Source organism: Physcomitrium patens, chromosome 5, assembly GCF_059467195.1.
Source record: "Physcomitrium patens ecotype Gransden chromosome 5, ASM5946719v1, whole genome shotgun sequence".
Classification (NCBI taxonomy): domain Eukaryota; kingdom Viridiplantae; phylum Streptophyta; class Bryopsida; order Funariales; family Funariaceae; genus Physcomitrium; species Physcomitrium patens.
The window spans coordinates 14,473,649-14,496,077 of NC_143414.1; the positions used below are offsets into that span (position 1 = coordinate 14,473,649).

Here is a 22,429-nt window from a genome sequence, read left to right on the forward strand (position 1 = left end):
AAATAAGATAAAAGAATTAGAACAAAGTACACTTTGGAAAAATCCTGCGTCTGGGGCGCGGAGTGCAGGGATCGAGGCGGCGGTTTGTCGTTGCCACGCAAGTTGAAGCGGCGAAGAGAAGCAGGTGAAGAAAGACAGAGAGAGAGAGAGAGCGAGAGGGAGTGCGAGCTCATGGGGGCCATTTTCAAGAGCCACCAACTCTTCATTTTGTAGCGTTGGGATCCACTTGTGGACGGTGGGCCTGGAGCCGCCACTCTCCACAATCAATATCTCGAAGCTGCAATAACTGCCGAGGAGCGGAGATCCGCCATGTTGCATGTATTGATGTCTGCCGAAGCTTCAGTTCAGGAGACCCACGAAATGGTGAGCTGTGAGCTCGACTTTCTCCCGCTCCCCCCCCCCCCCAGCAGCAATTCACACATATATCTCATACCTATATATTAACATATCTTAGTACAAGATCAAACGATTTTTTGGCGGGTGGGAGAAGCACATGTGTTTGTTGCGGTGGTGGAGTAAGTCAGTCGTAACTTTTTTTTTGACGGCTGATTTGATTGGCAATGAGAGATGTACTAGTGTGCGGGAATGGTACAGTGGAATAAGCGAGTTAGCTTATTGGTCAAGAGGGAATGCGAGGGAGAGAGTTGGGCTTGTGTGAGCTCGGTGTGAGGGGTTTAGGTTGTGGTAGCGGCGGGGAGAAATGGTGGCGGCCATGACGGTGGTGTCGTATTGAGTTTGGTAATCGTTGAGCGGCGGCGTGCCGTCAGTCACTACAAAGGTGTTGATCGCTGCAACCCGCTGCCATCGTCGTAGATGGGCTGCTCTCAAGTCAGCTTCTTGGGTCGATGCTACTGCATTAAGCACCTTCTTTACTCGATATCGCTTCTTAGGGAATACTTAGAGGCTATTGAATTGAGCTGACCTGCACTCACTTCTGAGAGCGATTCTTACTGCCAGCTCAAGTTGACATCAATGCGAGACAGCTGGGCTTGTACAAGTCTACATGCTTCGGGTAGAATTCGGAGTGCGGTTAGGAACGCGTAGTTTTGAGAGGTCGCTACTGTTATCTTGACGTCACAAGAGAGTTTCGACTTGGAGAGTAGCGCATAGAGACCTCTTGCGAAGTTCAACAAGCTGGAGAAACTTGCGCTCGCGTGCTGAATGCGCTTGGAACTGTAATTAAGCGAACGTTAGGATATTCGACGTTTAGTTTCTCAAGAGTTGAAAGGTATTGGGCATGTTGAGACGAACTTGGCAAATTTTTAGAAAGACAACGGAACCGTCAACCAGAAAGAAGAAAAAAATAAAAAAATAAAAAAATGTCACCTTCTTTTATGCAGATGTGTGAGAAATACTCTAGTTAAGAAACTTGTATTATCACACAGTGGGTTTATAAGTTAGCCGTGGGAGTGGCTACTGAGCGGTTGTTACTGTCGTTTTCGAAGTAGATCCCTACACATGAGGTATCTTGTTTGGGGTAGTCTCTGTGAAACGGACGCACATATGCTTGAAGCCGTGTACTTATTATTCTTTCTGCAGTTAGAAGCTTCGAATGAGCTTTGAACGTGGGCACTGAGAAATAATGTTCTTGTTTTCTGCAGTGAAAGGTTACACTCCCCCAGGAGGTTTTTATTATTGATGTAGACGGAGCTATCCCATTTCCTCTCCAACACCATCTAACCTCCAACGAAGTGTAATTGAAAAGTGAGTCTGCCAGAGGAATTGCACATGTTCTTCATTGTCCAGGGCTCATGAGAAGCTCTCCTTACGCTCCTTTTACGCTGCGCTGCGCTGCTAGGCGACTGGGTGCAACCGATCAGTAAGATTATAGAAATGGCTTTTGAGGTGGCCAGAGTACACCAATTGATTTGCTCAAGAGTTGAAGGCAGGGATGTTTTCGGCCCCTTCAGAAATGTCAACCATTCTAGTGAAACAGACCCGAGTCCTCGACATTCCTACAACCCAGAGGGCGCTTGTGTTCTTACGCAGTGTCCTGCTGATTTTTCCTCCGACTCACGGGGCTTCCACCAAGAGGTTGAAAAGAGTAATCCGCTGTCCGAGTCATCACTTCTCTGCACCGAGTCAGAGAGCGACGAAGGGTATGATATTCTTCAATGCTTGGCACAACAGACTGCACAATTGATGCTAGGCGAGGAGGATGCGAAAGCTGAAACATGCTCTGGAGTCCTTCAAGGAACTCTTGAGACTCAGAATTTATTAAGTGCAGATGTGAGCATCAGCACCTATTTGTTGTTGAGTCGCTTCACTATTGTATCTTTTGGGACACTTGGTCGGGTAGTTTGCAATATCCATCTTTAGTCGTGCCCCTACTTGATACTCCTTGTTCGTCTTTCGGAAGGCCAAGCTCTCCGCGTCCTATCACGTCAATCCTCAGTTCCTTTACTTTCAGCTGTGAATGCGTCCTAGAATCCCATGTTTTTGCTCCTCCGATTTGCTATTCATTTTTCAACTATCAGTCAACAGATCAAATCTCGATATTCATGATGCATCTACAAGTGTCTGACAAGTATGCAATGCAGGAGCGAGTGTCTCCCTCTTATTTGTTGAACGGTGGTTGGTCCCTCGGACCCCCACTCACAGGTGGCCAAAGTAGCTCTAACGGGTCCTCAAGAACATCGTCTCAAGTTTCGTCTCCTTCTTCAGTGCCTTCGTGTGACTTTCAAGATGCTTGGGATACTCTTGATGCAGCAGCCGTAGAAGTCGAAAGATTGAAAATGAATGAGAGGAAGGGCATACCTGCTTGTTCCACTGAGAGGCCTTCTCAGACTAAGGTTGAGAAGCAAGCCTTGCGAGCCCAATTAAATCCACATAATCGAACCTCCGGCCACCTACAAGGAAGGAGCACAAGCTCCCAGTCTGCGAGGAGGAAAGAAGAGAATCCAATGGTGAACAGTCAGGTAATAGAGGTTTGCCAAATGACGTAGTTGTGAATGTCAATATAGCAAGCGTAGGGTCAAGTGTCTCTAATAGCTGGTTATTAGCTAGCAGTTAACATCCATTAAATTTGCGGACATTTGGACATATAGTTATTTATATAAAAATTCTCCGTTTGTGGATCTATTTAGCCCTACGCGGATGTTTATAATGTAGCATTTGGATTGTTTGGTTCAGGCCCAAATGAACTGGCATTCGAAAGGTGCGGCGATGAACACGATGGCAAGCCAAGTTCGATGTCAATATCCTCAGTATCAACCACGCCAACAAGCATTTAGTCCCGACTATCAACAAACTGTCAACAACCATCGTCTTCCTGGAAAGTTGATAGATTATGATTGCTTCCAGAGGAATCGTCAAACTTTTCCGAACGGCGGTTCAAATGTGCAGGTGGTTTTTCTTGGAGCAGTATCCGGAAAAGAGGCCGGAACTGGAGTTTTTTTACCCCGCACTTTTGCTAGTGCCCCCGAACACAAGAAAAAAACTGGTAAGTGTTGCTTCCTTGTCCAGCTTGACAATACCATGGATCAGGTTCTCAACCTTGGAACATATCTGGCACGTGAAATCCTTGTCTTAGTGAAGATGAATTCACAATACTCAAAAAAGTGTCTGTAACCATTCCTGCAGAAGTCTCTCCATTGAGCCCTCCCATGCATGGATGTGAAGCAAGGGTGGGGTCGCATGTGAAAACGTCGAAAGGCAAGTTGTGGCCCACTTTCCATCGAGTAAATCTCCCCCAACCTGTGGTTCGTGAGCCTTGCTTGCCGACGGAGTGGACATATTAGCAACCGCTAGAATCATCAGCTCAGTGACTCATAACAAAGGCTGTAAAATTCTTACCAGCTACTCCACGTGCAAGATGATGATGTTCTGTGAATCGCCTTTTTCTGGAGCCTTGCAAGATGAGTAGTTTTTGCGGTGAATAACAGTCGCGTAAAGCAAACTCAGCAGTCCAAATTACCATGGACAGGGGCAGGCCTGGAGTCTGCTGTACAATAGCTAAAAGAATTTGAATTCCTTCATGGGTAACCATTTTTCTGAAGATAAACATAGGAATACGATATAACTAAGTTGGATCCTTTTCTAGGTGAACTTACTCTGAAATAACACTTAGCTGATTTTCAACATTGGAGCTGTGCAATTGTGCCTACAACTATTGAGGGTTTTTCTAGGACCCATTACTTGTTTTTGACTGATTGGTTTCTTTTGTTAATTCTTTTGTGTTGGACTGTGGCCTATCTGTCCAGGGTTGCATGATTTTGCTTGTTCTGTTTGAAGATTATCTACTTCATGAAGTGGTGTTTTGAACTGTTAAAAGGTTTGAGAATCGCCACACATGCCATGTAAAAGTATCAATAGGCTTCTCATTAGGCCTCTCATTTTGTTGAGAGCATTAAATGTAGCTTGTGTTCTCCATGATATTTATTGTAGTCTATAGTAAATACAGTAAATACTGTAGCTACAGTATTTGGAATGTAGTAGAGAGAAATTGTTTATCCCCTTCCCCTTGTACACAAGATACAACCAGATCAATAGATTTTTTTGTGTGAAGCTCTCTCTCTCTTTAGAAACTCTCTTGTGTGTGTATTACTTAGTACTACTCTTGTATCTTTCTAAACATCCTCAACACATTATCTGCATGATTTGCTCCTATACACTATCACAATATTTTGCTTTAATCTTGACTTTTCAAACCTATTGCTACTCTTGCTCTCAGTGTGATTTTTTACTACTTTGGTGTGTAAGTCATAATCTTGTTGTACTTCTTGTTGGCCCCTCACTCCTTGGTTGCTTGCTTAAAGCACTTCTTACACTTTGTGCCTTGCTTGCTTAGAGTACTTGTTCCAACCCTGCTTCCCTGTTGCATCCCATGTTTGCCTCCAAATTATCATTGAATAGCCGCCATTGACTGCCGTTGCCGCCATGTAGCTCCTACTTTGCTACCACAATCTACAACTTTATTCAAAATAATAATAATAATAATAAATAAATAAATATTTTTGATTTCAAATTCAACTTTATCATTTTATTTGACTTTATATTTTAAGGTACATTTTATTCAACTTTTCTACTTGATCTTGTATTTTTTTTACATATTTATTTATAATGAGTGCTTCAACATCTTCAACTGCTTCTACTATGGTTCCAACTATTATCAATGCATCCCAACATTTTCAAGCTCTTCTATTTCCACCATTTATTAAAGATGGAAATAATTATCTATTATAGACAAAAATAGTAAAAGTAAATTTATTTGTAGAACAACTCTCAGATGCTATCATTTTTGAAGAATCTCTTACAATAAGTATTTCTATTCCTCATGCTATCCGTTGAAAATCACTTATCATTTGTCATCATCTTCTACTTGCATTACAACATTAATAATTAAAATTGAAAGATCCTACAGAACTTTGGAAGAATCTTAAGTCCAGGTTTGATCATCAAAAGACCATTTTTCTTCCACATGCACATCATAATTGGATACATTTATGTGTCTTAGATTTTCCAAATTTAAATGCTTTCAATAGTGAAATGTATAGTATTGTCTCACAATTACGATTATATAAACAAAGCATCTCTAAAGAAGAAATGATTGAGAAAACTCTCTCTACATTTCTTCTTGTATCTGCTAAGCTTGCACAATAATATAAGAACATAGAATTTCATAGTCATTCTGATTTCATGTCCTATCTACTTCTTATGGAAAAGCAAAATGAGCTACTCTTATGCAATGCGGAAGCTTGTCCTATTGGAACCATAGTTCCAGAATCTCATGTACGTAATATTTCAAAGTCTAAGAAAAAATTATTTAAACATGGAAAAGGTCCTCATAAGCATCAAGGTAGTCATAGTCATGACCATTTTTACATATATAGAAAGAATAAATGTTCTACTGTTAATTATAATAAAAAATAAAAATGAGAGATGTGTTCTTACTATAATGTGGAATGATTAGACATTTAGCACATGTGTGCTATACTTCAAAGTATTTTATTAAAATATTCTAAGAAAATAAGAAACTACGAGCTGAGGCTCATGAAGTTCATACCATGGATGCGTCCATGGATTCAATTGATGTTGATGATTTAAAGGCTTATATGAATGACAAAACCTCTAATGATGAATCAAATGATGTGCTCATTATTCTACAATAATACATACTATCTTGCGGGATAGACGATTTTTTATTGAAAAATCTTCAATTTGGCAAACTAAAAATATGATGACCATGGCTAGAGCAAATGCGCTTCGTTTCTAAGAGAACACAATGATGGTAAAATTACCTGTAAATTCCATCATAAAATGTAAACATGCAATGTTTGCACCTTCAACACCTCTGAGTCTGATTAGCTACTGAGATGTGCATATCTATGGTTATCACCTCTCGACCGCCATTTTAAACAGAACAGAGGTTTTAATTCTTGTGAAGAACCATAAAGTTGTTGAAAAAACTTTTGCTACAAAAAATGGTTTATACCAAATTGTGATTTGGACTCTCATTATATTTAATTTTACATCATCTATCACAGAGAGTCGTGATTCTTTCTGGCATAGATAATTGGGACATCCAAGATCTACATTATTTAGAAAGATCATTTCATGTATAACTTAGCACAATTTAAAGCTTGTAGATGTAGACTCTATGGAATTATGTCGTGCATGTGTGGAAGACAAGATGATTAGTCGACCTTTAATTTGGAAACTCCTATAAGAATTACTACTAATGCTTGAAAGACTACATGATTATATTTGTGGTCCTATTAATCCAATATCAAGACCATTTTGTTACTTTTTGATCTTTGTTGATGCATCAAATAAACAAACACATATTTCATTATTATCGACCCAAAACATAGTGTTTGCCAATCTTATATCTATACTTATTTATTTTCGGATACATTTTTCTAATTATTCTATAAAAACATTGTATATAGATAATGCAAAAGAATTTGCATCAAAGTCTTTTAAAGACTATTGTACTACAACAAGAATTGAGTTGATATATTGTGTTCTATATGAACATACTCAAAATGGACTTGCAGAGTCATTTATAAAGCATATATAATTCATTACCCAGCCGCTCATTCTTCACACAAATTTACCTGCATCTATATGAGGTCATGTAGTTTTATATGGTGCAGCATTAATACGTCTCCGTCCTTCTTTTCTTGAAATTGTTTCACCATATGAGCTCATTTTAGGTCGTGTTTCAAATGTATCTCACTTACGAGTATTTGGTTGCCGTACTTGGATTCTAGTACCAGAATCTTAACGACATACTATTGGAGCTCATCAACAAGAAGGCATATATGTTGGTTTTGATTCACCAAGCATTATTCGTATTATTGATCTATCAACTAGCACATTATTATGTGCACGTTTACAAAATTGTCATTTTGAAGAGAATGTATTACCATCTCTTCAAGGAAGAGTATCTAATCAACAATGAAATAAAGTACTTATATCTGAAGCATCGAAAATGTTTACAATGAATCTTGATTCTAAGACATCTTTGGCTGAAACTGAAGTTGCTAAGATTTTGCATCTAAAACGGATTGCAAATAAAACACATGATGACTTCAATGATGCATCTAGGATTATAAGAATTCCTATTAATGAGGCTCAGAATGCACTTGCTTAGATTGCAGTGCCATTGACTACAATACCTCAAGTTACAAGAATAACAACAACTAAAAGAACTTGTGGATGAGATAAGCAACCACATAAGAAGAAAGCTATAATATTGACTAATTTTGATATTATTTCTCAAGAAATTTCTATTCATCCTAGAAGACTGCCAATTCATGATGATATATCCATGCATAATGTACCTTCAAATCCTGTGAAAAATAATCCTGGAATTGGAAAGAATAAGATCGAGTTGAGTAAAGAATTTTTTTTTTTTGTATTGTGCTACAAACAATATTTGGGACAGACCATCTATTACGATAGATGAATCATTTTCATATATGATTATAGAAGCTCTTTCTTGTAAGGAAGACGATCCTAAATCTCAAAGCATCGAGGAAGCAACTTGTCACTCTAACTAGTTAAAATGAAAAACTATCATCGAGGAAGAGTATACTTCTTTGCATAAGAGAAAAGTCTTTGGTCCAATTGTGGATACTCTTACTTCTTGCCCTGTGGAATATAAGATGGTATTAATACGCAAGCGAGATACTAAAGGTCAAATAATACACTATAAAGTTCATCTTGTTGCTTAAGGATTTACTCAAAGGTTTGACATTGATTATGAATCCACATATTCTCTAGTCATGGATTCAATTACATTCCGATATATTATTGGAATGGCAGTTCTTGCCACCTTTGAAATGCATCTCATGGATGTGATAATTGCATATTTGTATGATTCATTTGATGCAGATATTTATATGAAAGTTCTACATAATTTAGAAATAGGAACTCTAAATGGATCTACTCTAGGATGATATAGTGGTATTAAATTATGTAAGGCCTTGTATGGTCTAAAATAATTTGGACGCATGCAGTATCAATGTCTTTGAAATTATTTAATTACATATAAGTTTCTAAGGGATCTACTAATTCCTTGTTTGTTTATGAAATGAGGTAAAATTAGTTTTGTGATCATCACTGTATATGTTGATGATCTTAACCTAGTGAGTATTAAATCTACATGTATTGTAGTTATTAACCTACTTATCTGTGAATTTGAGATGAAAATGTCAAAAAAAAACAACTTTCTATATTGGACTTAAGATTATGCATCTCACAAATGGTAGCATTTTTTTCTATCAACTAATGTATATTAGACAAATTTTGTGGAGATTCAATATGATTGATGCTTATCCATTGTCAACACCAATGGTTGGACGTGGTCATGATGGTAATAATCCATACCGTCCATGCAAAGAGGAGGAGAAAATATTGGGACATCAATATCCATACCTCGCAGAGTTTGGAGCACTTTTGTATTTAGCTACATCTATAAGATCAAATATTATATTTGCAGTTAGTGTGTTTGCAAGACATAGTACACGTCCAATACTACAACATTAGAATGGCATCAAACATTTATTACATTAATTAAAAGGTATTGAAGACTTGGGATTATACTACATACAATATGCAGATCAAAAATTTATTGGATATTGTGATATAAGATATAAATCTGATATTAAAATAGCTAAATCTCAAACAAGATATGTATTTTTAAGACATGGAGGTGCAATATCATAGAAATTAGTAAAACAAACTATAACTACAACTTCATCCAAAGATGGAGAAATTATTGCCTTACATGAAGCATCTTAAGAATGTATTTGGTTACGATCAATTAATAAATTCTTTCAAACAACATGTGGATTTTCATATGATGACTCTCCAACTATCTTACATGAAGGCAATAATCTTCATATTGCATAGATACAAGTTGGTTTCATTAAAGGCAAAAGAACAAAGCATATTGATCCAAAATATTTTAATTATGCCCATGACTTGATTACTGATCAAGCACTTATAATTAAGAAAATTGAATCTATAAATAATCTTGCTGATCTCTTCATCAAAGCTCTCCCATTGTGAAACCATCACCAACTTACTTATGGCATTGATATGTGGCAACTTACTTCTCTTAAATAAGAAAGTTAATGAACTCTTTAAATAATTATAAAAAATGATGTTGTACTCTTTTTCCTTCATCTATGGTTTTGCCCTTGAATACAATAAGGTTTTCCTAGATAAGGTTTTAATGAGGCAACAATTGTTGATCTTACGAGATTATAGAAAAATATAGATTATAATTTTACACAAATTTTATATTATATAAATATTATGATGAACAAGGAGGAGTGTTGAGAGCATTAAATGTAGCCGGTACTCTTCATAATATTTATTGTAGTCTATAGTAAATACCATAGCTACAATATTTGGAATGAAGTTAAGAAGAAATCTTTATCTTCTCTCCTTCTCCTCTTGTATATGAGACACAACCAGATCAATAGATTTTGTTGTGTGAAGCTCTTTCTCTCCTTAGAAACTCTCTTGTGTGTGTGCATATTACTTACTACTACTCTTGTGTCATTCCAAACATTTTCAACACATTTTAAAGAATTATGCTTGAGTCCTACTTTTGAAGTAGCTTGTAGAACTCCAAAATTTAATTGACAAATTTTGTACATATGATTGATAGCATTTCTCTTTATTATTAGATTTTTATTCAAAATATGTTAATATATACAAAATATGCATATATATATATATATATATAAGTACATTAAATACTCAATTTTCTTAGAAAAAACCTTAATACATGTAGATCGAAATGTAGGATGGAACAAGCTCAATATGAATTCTGTTCTATTTACATTTATAAAAAAATAAATTGGTTTACTTAAAAATAAATTGTTAACAACTATTATTTGTTAATACATCAATAAAATAATTTTGGGTCCAACCATAATTTTGAATAAAAATATGATGTCATTTCAAACTTCAATGTTATTAGTAAGAGTTTGTGATTGTTAACAACTTTATTGAATTTTGATTTGTTTCTTTATTTCTTTTTTCTAAAGCTTGTCAAAGATGGTTACTGTGGAAAAATAAATAATACATTTATGATATGCATTAAAACCTTGAATCAATATTCATCGCTGAGTGTGCCTTTATTACATTTACTATATAAAACATTGTACAATTAAATTCTTACAACATATTAAATTGATGTTGACTTTTTCATTTATTGGTGTTGATTATCTAGTTTTAACAAAACAGTGAACTGACTGCGCTTAAACCGCATTCTTACTTGAATGAATAACAAGCAAATAAATACAATTTCAACAAAAAGAAAAGAAATTCATTGAGCCAATCAAAACTCTTTACCAACTTTGAATTCTTTAGCAATGTTCTGGAAATAATTTTAAAACATTGAGTGGGCCAAATAGACACCACATTGAAATGGTGTGGAAAGAACAGGCCTTTGATAATGTTTAAATTAGTGGCTTTGCTTTGCAACAAGATGATAGAACTTTCTTGAATTGCTTTTGTAGGCATCTCTTAAATAGGCATATAAGTTATTTAAGTTGTATTCTTTATTTTTTAAAAACCAAAATAATTCTAATTTCTTGATAAGATAAAGAATATACAAATTATTAATAGAATGTCAAGGAATATTGTATAGCCTAGGAACATTAATATTATGATACAATCTAAGCTTTGAACTTGAACTTGAAGAAGTAACAATTGTATTATTAATAATGATGTAATAGATGAGATTTATATGTTATTCTTAAATGCTATTTATTTAAAATATTAATATTAAGATTAGAGATTCCAACATTTCAGTTCTAAAAATGATTTCTTTTGAAGTAAAAAATATTGATTTTTCTAATAAGTTTAGGTGTATTGGTAGAAAACATAAGTTTCTATTTGTAATAAAAAGAACATAAAGTAAATTAGAAGTATCAACCTAAACAAAATATAAGTAAATGCAATAGATTATCCATTTATTCCAAAATATCGTACTCATATTATACATTATAGAAAACCAAAAGAGTCAAAGTTAGCTTAAAAATAAAATAAAATAAATTGGATATGTAATTTAATCAAAGTAAAGAACAACAAGAGATAAAAAATCATACATGACCACAAGATGTAAAAATTGACGATAGTAAACAATACTTATACAAAAATAAAGTTAATTGATTAGAGCAAAAACATATTTCTACTTGAAAAAAGACAAAGAACAAAATTATAAATACTAAACATTTAAAACAATTCTAATTCTTATATTAAATGGTAGTAATCAATCCTATCACAATCTTTACAAAGTAAGTTGCATTACTATTGATAATTTCTTTGCACAAAATCTTATTGATACTTTAGATATAGAGATGGAAATTTAATTTAATTTTTAAAAATAATTCAGAAGGGCAATAAATGCAATGCTAAATAATGACCATTTAAATACTTAAATATGTATTGTAAAAAATAAGAATATAAAATTAGTTTTTTTTATCACCCTCCCTCTCCTTTGTGCATTTAGAGATTACTCAATAGTATTGTTGACTATAAATAACTTTCTTTTAATCACATCTATTTGTGTGGTTCTATTTTTAATTTTGAGTCTTTAGGATTAGAATAGAATTAAACTCTAACAAATTTGCAAGATGATATTTATACTTCTTATCATAAAGAATTGTCTACCATTATACAATAAGTTTGCTAACTTAAAAATAAACTACATGTGATTTATCAATTTTAATAGTGTTATTATAAGGATAAATGACAACACTATTAAAATTAGATTAAATTAAATTATAAATTTTTAAATAAAAAACATAAAAAATATATATATATATTTGGATCATATTTATTTATAAAATATTGAAAAAGAAATCTATTGTCAAAAGTTTTTTGCACAACAATTTATGCATGCATGTGCTTAACCAAATAATATTATTAAAAAAATCTATAACATAGAATATAATAAAAAAAATAAAGAGAACTTATTGTTAAAAAGGAATGATAATGAAAAGTCTATATATATGTATATATACATATAGTGTGCAAATCAATGTAACACATAAGTAAATTTTTCACAACCAAACAACACCATTAAAATTAAGACACTACAATTTTAACTTTTATTTATTTATTTTTGAAGTCTATTACTTATTTAGATGTACTTTTATTTTCTAAAATAAAATGCATTTTATTAGATTCATGTAACACCAAATATATATATATATATATATATATATATACTAAAATCTTCCATTAACACTCAAAATGACAACACATACTCTCAAATCACGTAGAAATGATGATACACGCCAAGGTACCAACTATACTAAACACCGACCAAAAACATGTTGCATGATTTGATGAAACAGTGTCATTGTGATCTTACAAAAGAACCTCACATCTGCAGGCTTTCCACCATCAGAATAAAAACACAATAAATAAAATAAAAAGCATGACATATTCACTCTTCGGCGATGTCACTCCTGGTGAGTTGAGCGAGAACTCACAATACGGCTTTTTCTGCACTTTTCTATGCAGGAATTGATGCTGCTGGGTCTCAATTGCACAGGACTAAGTTGGCAAAGTCTAGGATCATGTGGGTCATGTGGATCAACATCAAACACATTAACTGGACACTTTGTTCAGCACGGTTCACAGCTCCCAGCTGAAAATTAAACTTCTAGAGTTAAACGTGGATGTGTGGGTCTGAAAAAAACACAGAGCACTCGTTTATTCCACTACTCGGTAGTGTCACATGCCTTGCCCATCATGGGTCACGACTGTGGACATAAAACTTGCACAAAAAAATAGTGTATCTCATATATAGGGAAGTATCTCCCAGTAAATACAGATCCGTGGTCACTGTGGAAAAATTCTCGAAACCGTTACTAAATCGAAACTGTTCTTCACACTCGAATGTAGAAATAACCAAAGCACACTCTAGCTCGTCTATCCATTCCCGGGAGTGCAGACGAATATTGGATCTAGACTGAGTGCTGAATAGAATACATCGAATAGGTAGTCGTGCTCTTGACATGGAGATACCGCGTCGAAAGTCGAGATTACATGACACTCCCGTCCGGTTCAATAGTTGAGCGAAGGCCATAGCGAGCCATGCTAAAAGCGTGCATCTCTGCGTGCTCCTGGAGATCATACCACAGAGACCATAAGCCCTGGGAGAGCAAAAGGAAAATCAGAGCAAGCCGGAGGGACTCCAGGCTAGCAGAACTACTTATCATAAGTTTAACATGTAACCACTGTGATCTACGTTGTCGCTTATGTTACGCACTATCGGTTTCTTTTGAAATCTAGTCAAATCTCCTGAGTGATGGCTCTTTGAGAAACATATTAAAAAGCTTGGATATTACTCGGCACGAGACCAAGGAAAGAAATGCGAACCTTCACAGCCACCATAACCACGGACTTGCCGATAAGCCGTGATTCAAAGAAGCACTTCCTCGCCTGCTCAGCTGTGATGTTAGGCACCGCTTTGGTGAGAGCTTTTGCAACTGCACGATAATACCAATGCGGTTGTTAGCTGCTGCCTGTCGCCCCCATATAGAGTCACAGAAATTGAGTCTTCACAGCAACTCAAACTGAAAAACTGTCAAAAGCTTGAAAGAGGCACAGGAGTTTCTAAAACCGACCGTATGTTTCAGTGTGACGTTCATGGTCGAGAAGAAGCACGCGGTAGCGCTCGCCGCCACCTGTTCGGTTCCGCTGCGCTGCTCTACCACTCTCCCCTCCTGCAAACCGATGTAAATGTGATTTCCCAAAAACAAAAGTAAAGCTAGGGCAAGGTTTGGGGCATCATTTCCGATTCCATGGCAAGTCCTGAGATTCACATTCTCAGTAACAACAGTAGGAACCTACTAAGCAACTCTCCTGATAGAGAGCTTAACTGCCATTAGAAACTTTGATACGTACATGTTTTCGGATACGACACAGGAAAAGCTTCAGAGTTAAACTGGAGAATTTCTAAACAACTGCAGATGAAACCGGGAAAAGACCAGTTTTATCAGGAAACGTGAAGCAAATCTCTACTTCAAAATTCGTCAAAACCTTCGCGTAAATCTCATCGACTTTTTTTATTCTATTCTCTATAGTTGGCTCGCTCGCTCTCTCAGGATTGAATTTTCTAAGCAGATTATAGTACATCCACTGCTTGGCAATCACTGCCACGAACCAGTCCAGGCAGGCCAAGTGAATAGATCCACAACAGATGACTCAATCAATCTCCAGGTTAATCCAAGGTAACACACCTTCTTCAGTCCTGGGAGTCGTGTCGGAGCCGCTCTGGTCCAGCTTCGGTCGCTCCAACACACCGGCACCACCACCACCACCTCCGAGCCTCGCCTGAAAAACACCGCCGCTTCCTCCCACGGTCCCCCTCGTATCCCTCTGCTGTCCAACCGCGACTCTCACACAAACTGGAGCAGCCGCTTGGCTGACCGCCCCAACCGGTTGCAAACCCAGCAACATAACCTGAGCGGCGCTTCCCATCGCTGCCGCCATTGCCACCAAAACTAGGCTTACAAAAAAAAACCGTGAGCAGTACCGCTCCGCCAGCAACAAAACCCCTAAGCTAAACTCCGACGAAACAGAAGACCCTCGAGACACTACACACAGTGGCAATGCACTCAGTGAGTCCAATCAACAACAACTAAGACTAGGATCCTGGATGGGTCTTCACTGCAGACACAACTGGACGGCGCAACTACACGAAGTGCCGCGCCGCGCAGCGCCCGCCGCTCCGTTCCTTGCAAAGCTTGAAACTTCACATCCAGCAGTGTGTGATGGATGCGGCCACGGCGATGCGGTGCGGACACATCTGTGCCAAGTGTTGCAGTGCGTGGCCAGTGGACAATCTGCCGGCGATGCTTGCATCGATTTCCTGCGATTCCTGCTCTCGCTCTTCGATTCTCGCACGCACTCTCGCGCAGCGTGATTTTGTGGCTGCTGTGGAAAGTGGGTGGCGAGAAGATTGCGTCGTCGTGTGCCGTGCCGGGGGCTGTTCTTCCGGTGGGGTATCGCCCCGGTATCCTCACTTTAGCGGGATCCCCTTCTACGTCTAGTGCGGTGTAAACCCTCTGGATGGGTTTTAATAACTTTTTAAATCATTTTTATTATCTAATTATTTGTATGTAATTATATATATTTTAAAATTACATCATGCTGCAGAAATTTTAGATAATAAAATAATAAAATTAAATCAAATAAAGTAAATTCTTTTTGTTATTATCGTTACATATTGACAAGGTTCCAAATCAAATACGTGAATAAATATTCACCTGTGAAAACAAAAATATAGCTAAAAAATCTATAAATGCGATGTAAAATCAGTATATTTTTTTAAAAAATAATTGTGGAGGGTTATTTGCATGTTCAAATTTATGCAAATTAATTTCCAATTTTTTTAAATCAAAAACTCAGCATACAATCTACATTTTTTTCAAATATATTCATATATACATTTCCATGTAGAAAATTGCTACCATCATTGGTACCACAAAGAGCTGCCTTTGAGGGGGCATGTACATAATTTTTACTGCCATCCAAACCCTAACCCACCAAGTTCAACCAGAATATATGTTCATGGCAGTATATTTATATTTATATTTATGAAAACATACATGAGTACAAATTAGTTGATCATGGTTCTTACCAAAAAACAAACAAACAAAAAATATATATATATATATATATATATATATATTACTGCATAGCTTGTGTGGTGCATGGTGGAGGCTTCAATTGTACATTCAAACACAGGAATTTATCACCAAACCATCAAGCAGTTATGAGAAATTGGCCACTTGTACTGACATGTCAGCATTTAATTATTTTTACTTGCAAATCCATGGTGTAATGATATGGTTCTATTGTTTTGGAGCCCAGGTCTTTAACAGAATGAATTTAACTCTTAAGGTGTGCTTGACGTGTGAGTAATTGTTTTGTTGACTTGCATTATAGTTTGCTTGGTTGCTATTAGTATGAATTCGTTGATGGTTGATGACATGTACAAGGTAATATTTGTGAAGGTAATAAGATCATTTTAATTTGGGGTAGTGCATTAATACAAATTATCTGAACACTTTATGTTCATATTAGATCAAAATAATAATCAACACCAGTAATGGTTGTTATTATACATGAAATTTATTTATTTCCAATGAATATTAATTTATGTCTTAATCATTTGTTATGCTTTGCCAATATTTCCAACTAAATTGATAGCCTATAATATGAAAAGGCTTTAAGCATATTGTAATTATACTATCATACATTACAATCTCAAGTCACATTCAGTTTTGCATTTAAAATTAGCATATTATATTATATATTGAATTAAATATTACTAATTAAAACCACAAATACATGTTTTTTTTTTAGTTTAATAAAGAAAATTGATTATTGAATTATTTTTTATATAATTTTTTTGTATAAGTTATAGTTTATTTTTAAAGCTCTATTTGAATTCATAATTTATCTATAAGTAGTTTAATATTAAAAATATATATTTTGAAATAAATATATTATTTAAAAATGTGATTTTTAATATATTTGATTGTATATTATAATTTTCTTATTCTACTTTTATAAAAAAAAAGATATAAGAATATTTAGCAATACAAGAATATATATATATAAACTCTATTTGGATGTCCTATTCAATTAGAAATTAATTAGAACACTAATTATATAAACCAATTTATGTATAAACCAAGTCTATGATTTATACAATATGCTTTGGTCTATATTGTATAAATCAATTTTTCTAATATTGGTTTCTACTGTATAAAAATTATATTGACCAATTTTTTTCTACTATTTGTATAACATATTATTTACTTTATAAGTAGAATATAAGATCTTTTCAAGATGTTTATTATTTAAAATCAAATTATAAACATCTATTATTATAATTTATGAAATCTTACAAACTATCTTAAATTTAATAAAAAATAATGAAATTATAAAGAATAAAAAATTAAATATTAAAATTTATTTATATTTATTTTTATTTTAATTGGATTAAATCTAATAATCCTAATATGAATTATTAAATTCTTTTGAATAATAATATTTTAGAAAATATTTAATAAATAATATTAAAATATTACTACATAATGATTCATTTTAAGTTATATGTATTTTAATATAATTAAGGATATTTAAAATATTAGGAATAAACCTTACTATTGTTGATGATTAATAAATCTCAGTTTAGTTACTACCACTTAAAGTTTTACTTTAGTAACTTGCTAATGGTTAAAAAGTAGCAAGGCCTTAAGACAAATTATTAGACTTGTGGCTTGAATTTTGGATAGCAGTTAAATTAAGAGGAATCTAACATTTGATTAAAAAAAAAAATTCATAGTATATGACATCAAATATAATTCATCTCTATATTGGTAAAGATTGTTGGAAGTGAAATTCATCTTATTCCAAATTTTTTTTTGTGTATAACCTTATTAATATTATATTTAGAAACTTTTCACTTATATTTTTTTAATAAATTATGGACACAAAAACTTTTCTTTGTGTTTTTGATGTTTTTTGAAGTCTTTTGTTATTGTGAATAAGAAATTATCTTATTGTTGTTGATATTAAGAATTTAGATCTTCTAACTTTCAAATTGAGATTTAAATCTAATTCTTATTTTGCACTTACTTATGATTAAGAGTATTTTAAATTTAGTGTTAGCTTTATACCTTAAATAAATATTTTAGGATACTTATACTATATTATCTTGTTTAGTTAAATCTTTAAGAAACTATCTCTATATTTTTGATTGTGATAGAAGCCTAAGATATTTAAAAGGCATCTTATGGTACTCAAAGGTGATATGTGAGCACAAATGTGATCTAAAAGTGGAAAATCTGATTTGTGAGATTTATATTATTACTAGGACTTTTGAAAAATCTTGGAAGTAAAGTTTAAAGTGTTTTCAAACTTAAAATAATAGTTTGTTCACAAAAAAAAAAAAAAAAAAACAAAAACAAAAACAAAAAAGATTTTGTATCAACCACATCTTTTTGTTTATTTTAAAAGCTTAAGGATTCTTTCTCTTGTTATTTATTTATACATCTCTTTTATAAATATGATTTAAAGTAAATCTAGAGGATTAATAATTATTGAAAAATTTATAAATATGATTTTAAGTGAAGCTAAGAGATTAAGAATGATTGAAAAGTTTAGAAGTAATAAATTCTACCATTGGAAGGTTTTGTTGGTTTCTTTTGATCTTTGGAATATTATAAATATTAATGAAGAGCTTCCAAGTATACATTATAATATGAAAAAGAAGAAAGAATACCAATACAGTAAGCAAAAGGTATTTAGATTATTTGCAATTAATATTGATAAAGTCAAATTTTTCCACATAATTACACATAAAAGAAAAAGAAAAAAATAGAAGATTCTTTGAAATACCTATAAGGGTAAAAATATTTCTATCACTTTCTAATCAAAAAAGAAATTCTTCACTGATAAGATGGAAGAAGATGAAGACCTTATGGCACATATCATAATAATAAAGGCATTTGCAAATCAATTTAGAATTATACAAAAGTCTTTAAAAGATGTAGATGTTGTCATGACTCTACTTATGACTTTGCTTAAACCCTAAAATTACTTCTTTGAGGCTTTAGAATCAATCAAAATGAAAGAACTTATAATAGACTATATAACAACAAGTCTTAGATTTAAAGTAACAAAGAGAAAAGAAAACAAACCTTAAAGTGAGAATTCAGCTCTTTACTCACAACAAGATAAGGAATGATAATCAAACTAAAGAAGTAATATTAAAATTTTCTTTATTTGTAGGGAACTACAAAATCTTGCTCAAATTACTACAAATATAAGAAAATAATAAGAGAGAATACAATATTGGAAGCCATGTCAAGATCAATTGTGGATTTGAGTTGTTTCAAGCATATAACACTTTATAAGCATTTATTTGATAGTTATGAGGCAACTCTAACATCAAATGTGATCTTTATTAATAATAGTCCAAATAAAGCCATTAGAATTGGCTCTATTATAATAGAGTTGTTTGTAAATGAAAAAATAAATAGAATTAAATTCAAAGACCTTCTTCATATATCCAAAATGAAGAAAAATCTACTTTTGATGAATTAACTTCTAATAAAAGACTTTACGGGTCTTTTAATAAAAATAGAAATTTTGTAAAAATATTCAATGGAGACATAATTGTGAAGGACTTTGAAGAAGTAATTTTATAATTTTAATTATAAAGTAAATATAATAGAAGTAATTTAATTTATTTAATTTATAATACACTAAGATAAATTAAATATATGGCATTTTTACCTTGATTATTTAAATGTGAAGAAAAAAGAAAAAAGAAAAAAACTCTAATCTACAGTTAAAGATATGGATCTTAAAATGAATAAATAAAAAGTAAAATATAATGAAAATTTCATATGAAAATTTTATATAAGACAAATAAAAAAAGTACCTTATTTTGAAGTAGTATTACAAAATGTGCTACCAAGTTATTGGAAATTGTCTATTTTGATATATCTAAATGAATAAAGACTATAAGTATAAAAAGATTAAGATATTTTCTCTTTTTTATTAAATATTTTAATTTTAAAAATTGGATCTCCATTCTTAAAGCCTAAAACAAATATTTTTGGAGGTTTTAGGAATTCAAGATATTTATTGAAAAACAAAGTGTATCTAAAGTTAAGATGTTACATAGATACAATAGAAGTGATTATGTGTTTAAATAATTTAATAATTATTTAAAAAATAATAGAATTTTTAGACAAAATAAAACTACATACACTCCAAAACTAAATTTTATTACTTAAAAAATAAATTATACTATTGTAAAGATAGCAATAAGTATATTTTATGTTCAAAACCTTTGTTATGAACTTTAGAACAAAGTTGTTATTAATTTTTTTTGCATAAAAAACATATATCTAACAAGTGTTCTTGCATCAATGACACTATAATAAACTTGGAGTAGAAAACAATCACGTATTTTATATATGAAGACCTTCAAATGTATTGCATATGGAAAGGTATCAAATGCCAAAGGTCTAAACTTGATGCAAAAGATACAAAGTTTATAGTCTTGAATTGTTGTGAATGTACTAAGATATATATCTTAATATTTTTATATACCAAAAATATTATTAAAAATTTTGATGTTAAGTTTTTGGAATACAAGAGTACTTGAGAGTACTTAGAGATGTGTCGAAGTAAAAATACAAGTGTATTTGTAGACACACTCTTCAAAGAAGTGGAAGAATGAAAAATGATATTACATAAAGTACCTAACACTTCTAAAGACAAGAATTTATTAATCTTAAAGACTAAAAAAGAATTTTTAGAAATAAAAGAAGATGTGGTATATAAGGATTAAATTTTAATTGAAAGAAGAAACTATTAAAATAAAATAAAATAAAAAACTTGTTAGAAAAATGGTCTTCAACAAGACCAATATTTATCTAGTGAAAGGAGAATTTCTATAAGAGAAAGAAATGCATTTAATGAATGGTGGAAGAACCACGTCTTTCATCAGGTAAAGAACATATAAATATTATTCTTTTATTGATTTCTTATGTCTTTGTGATGCTATGAAGTTCTAAGATGCAATTAAGTAGAAAAAGGCTATAAAAAAAATGTGTCAATCTTTTAAAGATAATGCTACATAAGAATTAGCTCTATTATTTACAAATCAATCTAATATTGATTATGAGTGGATATTTAGAACCAAAAAGAATGTAATATGTATAGTGATGAGGGACAAAGAAAGATTAATTGTCAAAAAGTACTCACAAATAGATGGTATTGATTTTAATAAGACTTATGTACATATTATCAAATTCACCACCATTAGGACCATTATTGCAACTTGGACAACAATGGACTTAGAAATTGACCAAATAGATGTAAAGATGGCCTTCTTAAATAGAACATTTTTAGAAGATATATATATATATACCAACTCAACGAATTTATGTTAGAAGGTAAGGAAAACCTTTTGTGTAAGTTAATAAAATCTTTGTATAAGTTTAAATAATTTCCAAAGGCATGGTACCAATAGATTATTAAATTTTTTATAAACAAAGAATTTATAACGAATGAGGTTCATCGTTTATAGTATGTAACTTAATCTAAAAAATTCTTGCTATTTAAAATATATATATATATATATATATATATATATATATATATATATATATTGAATGGAGTTTTTTTTAGAAAAAGAATATAAATTGAGTGATTTAAAAAAGTTGCACTATTTTTTATATATAAAATTTGTAAAAAATTATATTTATTGCACCATGAAAATGATTTAAAATAATTATATCAAAGAAATGCTAAAATAATTTAATATAAAAGAGTACACATCAATCTATACAACAATAGCCACAAGAATAGATCTTGCATTTGGTGAGAGTGTTGTAAACCAATACATGTCTAAGATTGGATCTTTACATAAGTAAATAGTTTAAAAGATTATAAGGTATTTAAAAGGCACAAAAGACTTCAAATTATACTTTAGTTGTAAAAAAATTAATTTACATGGTTATTATAATACAAATTAGGCTAAAAATGTAAAAGATAGAAGATCTACAATTGAGTATGTATTTTTTTTGAAGTAGAAACCATCTCATAGAATTACAAGAGACAACCAACTATTGCAAAATTAACCATAGAAATTGAATATATATCAATAACTCATTACAAAATTAAGGTGATTTTATAAGATAACTATTAAAAGACATTAGATTTATACAATTAGAAGAAACTTCAATTGTGTGTGATAATTAAAGATTTTTTGTCTTTTCCGAGATTCCAAAGTATCATTCAAAAAACAATCACATTGATGTTTAATATTATTTCATAAAAGATAAAAATAAAAAATAAAAAATAAAAAATGGTATTATAAGTATAAAATATTGTTATATTGGAAAAATGTTTGTTG

At 32.3% G+C, this 22,429-nt stretch overlaps 2 protein-coding genes across 6 annotated transcripts; one reads left to right on the forward strand and one right to left on the reverse strand.

The window, feature by feature from the left end:
• The first annotated feature begins 149 nt into the window (after positions 1–149).
• LOC112282109 (uncharacterized) lies at positions 150–4,147 on the forward strand. 5 transcript variants are annotated; one of them, XM_090250611.1, is made up of 5 exons: positions 150–363; positions 1,602–2,229; positions 2,541–2,918; positions 3,133–3,442; positions 3,583–4,082. In XM_090250611.1, the coding sequence occupies exons 2-5, from the start codon at positions 1,834–1,836 to the stop codon at positions 3,738–3,740; spliced, it is 1,242 nt and encodes a 413-aa protein (XP_090106737.1). In that variant the 5' UTR covers positions 150–363; positions 1,602–1,833; the 3' UTR covers positions 3,741–4,082. The 5 variants fall into 5 exon arrangements, with proteins under 5 accessions (XP_090106737.1, XP_090106738.1, XP_024375098.1 ...); XM_090250612.1 differs by lacking the exon at positions 150–363 and adding an exon at positions 428–515; XM_024519330.3 differs by lacking the exon at positions 150–363 and adding an exon at positions 504–778.
• Positions 4,148–13,165: 9,018 nt separating this feature from the next.
• LOC112282086 (ATP-dependent Clp protease adapter protein CLPS2, chloroplastic) lies at positions 13,166–15,404 on the reverse strand. Its single transcript, XM_024519276.2, has 4 exons — positions 14,721–15,404; positions 14,106–14,204; positions 13,858–13,967; positions 13,166–13,601 (listed from the first exon to the last, which is right to left on the reverse strand). Exons 1-4 carry the CDS (start codon positions 14,971–14,973, stop codon positions 13,521–13,523), a joined length of 543 nt encoding a protein of 180 aa, XP_024375044.1. The 5' UTR covers positions 14,974–15,404; the 3' UTR covers positions 13,166–13,520.
• Between the last annotated feature and the right edge of the window lie 7,025 nt (positions 15,405–22,429).